At 39.0% G+C, this 1,811-nt stretch overlaps 1 protein-coding gene across 3 annotated transcripts in view; it reads left to right on the plus strand.

The window, feature by feature from the left end:
* Positions 1-1,811, plus strand: part of LOC107469686 (uncharacterized) — an 11,857-nt gene that overhangs the window by 872 nt on the left and 9,174 nt on the right. For all 3 annotated transcript variants that reach the window (XM_052255087.1, XM_052255085.1, XM_052255086.1), the window contains exons 2-4: positions 1-93; positions 166-249; positions 362-476. The exon at positions 1-93 is cut by the window's left edge and continues 1 nt beyond it. In XM_052255087.1, coding sequence (XP_052111047.1) covers positions 45-93; positions 166-249; positions 362-476 — 248 coding nt within the window. In that variant the 5' untranslated portion in view covers positions 1-44. The remainder of the gene's footprint in view (positions 94-165; positions 250-361; positions 477-1,811) is intronic.

A 1,811-nucleotide genomic window follows, 5' to 3' on the forward strand; every position in this document is an offset into this window, starting at 1 on the left:
GGAAGAGCAGGCACGGAGCTATTGCCGCTGCTGCCAGCTCCTGGATGCCATTCAAGCCGCCGCTCCTGCCGCCGTCGCCGGAGAAGTATGCCGGTAAGGGTTTTAATTTGCGGTTTTGGTCATTTTGGATCTTGAGGAGGTTTTGATGCTGCGCGATTTTTATAGTTGATCCACCGGAGCTTCTGGCCGCCACCAGAGCTGTTGCCGGGGGCCGGTTCAAAATCGCAGCTGCTTTGTGTTGTTATTCCGGTAAGAGATTATGTTTCGAAAAGCCTCGCGTTAGTATTTTGTTGTGTATAGTTGATGAATATGAATTCTAATAGCGTGGGGTCGAGTTCTGATTATTGTATGTTGCGATTAGTGTTGCTATGGTTATTGCGAATGTGGCTTGAAGCTGAGGTTGCAGTTGTTGTTGATTTCGGGTTGAGGCGGAAAGGACTCTGTGACGCGTTTGGGTTATGGAATTGCATTTTGAGGTAGGGGCGCTTTCCAAAAACTATGTTTTATGTATTGGAATTATTACATATGGATACTGATGTGAGATAATGTATTTGGTGATTGTATAATCCTTATGTGATGTTGATTATCCTGGATGAATGTAATTATATGTTGAACGAATTATTATTTGGTTTTGATGAAAGGATTGTTGCGTGGTTTTGTGAAACGAGATGCTTTTGAAGTTGATTCTTTTAAAGCTTTGAAATCTGGTTTAATCCGTTGTGAATTGATTTGAGTTGAGTTGATTTTCTGGGTAATGTGGAAAGTAGAACGCACTTTTAAATTCAGCCTGGTTTACTTTAATTGACTTGGTTTTGGACAAATGATTTGTTATTAAGCTGTTTCTTTAAAGCCTTGGAAATGAGTTATATCGATTGATATTGAGTTGATTTTGAAATGATTTCCTTGAGATACGCCACTGAGGCGATTGTTGGATTTAGCTTGTTTTAAATTGATTTCTGGTTTTGAGCTGTTGAAAAGGAATGAGAAATGGTTTAGTTGGGACCCGAACCGGGTGGCAAAAGTCCAAGTTTTAGGGGAGGTGCTGCCGAAATTTCTACAAAATCCTACAATTGTTTGTAAGGTTATTTAAAAAGGGTTGGAATTGAGAAATTGTATGATTTGATTTATTAAAAGGATATTTATCTTTTCAAGCTTAATTTATTTGATGAACCTTATACGTTGAGTTCGGCTTATTTAGAACTGAACTATTTTTACCGTTTGAATCACTGAAGGAAAGAATGATGCTTTAATATTGATTTCAATATAAAAAAAGAGTTTTTAGTGATTTCAAAGGAATCTGGACTTTTGATTGAGTAATCAAGTTTGAGGCATTTTGGAAGAGTTGGAAAAATGGGTTCCAAAAAGAAACCTGAAAATGGTTTGATTCAAATGAACCGGTTCCATTTCAAATGAGTTGATTTTTGGACCGGATTGGAACTTGTGAATGGCTGTGTATGATTATGAATATTGGCTGGTTCTGGATTGAACCGTGAGCCGGAATGGCTGTGTGTGATATTGATTTATGGCTGATTGCCGAACGAGTTATAAGCCGTATGGCTGGCTATGAATTATGAATTTAAGCCGAAGGGCTGTATTTATTGATAAATTGGTTGGTTCTGAATTGAACCGTGAGCCAGATGACTGAGATGGATGGTGATCCATGGTAGAGTACAAATGCATGTATGCAATTGAATGAATTGTGAATTTAAACCGGATGGCTGAGATGAATGTTGTATGCGAGTATGCTTGTGTTTTCTCTCTGGTTGTAAGTGTGACAGGGCACCGATACCCTCTAATGGCGACAGGGCGCA

The sequence above is a fragment of the Arachis duranensis genome, chromosome 10, assembly GCF_000817695.3.
Source record: "Arachis duranensis cultivar V14167 chromosome 10, aradu.V14167.gnm2.J7QH, whole genome shotgun sequence".
In the NCBI taxonomy this organism is placed as follows: Eukaryota; Viridiplantae; Streptophyta; class Magnoliopsida; order Fabales; family Fabaceae; genus Arachis; species Arachis duranensis.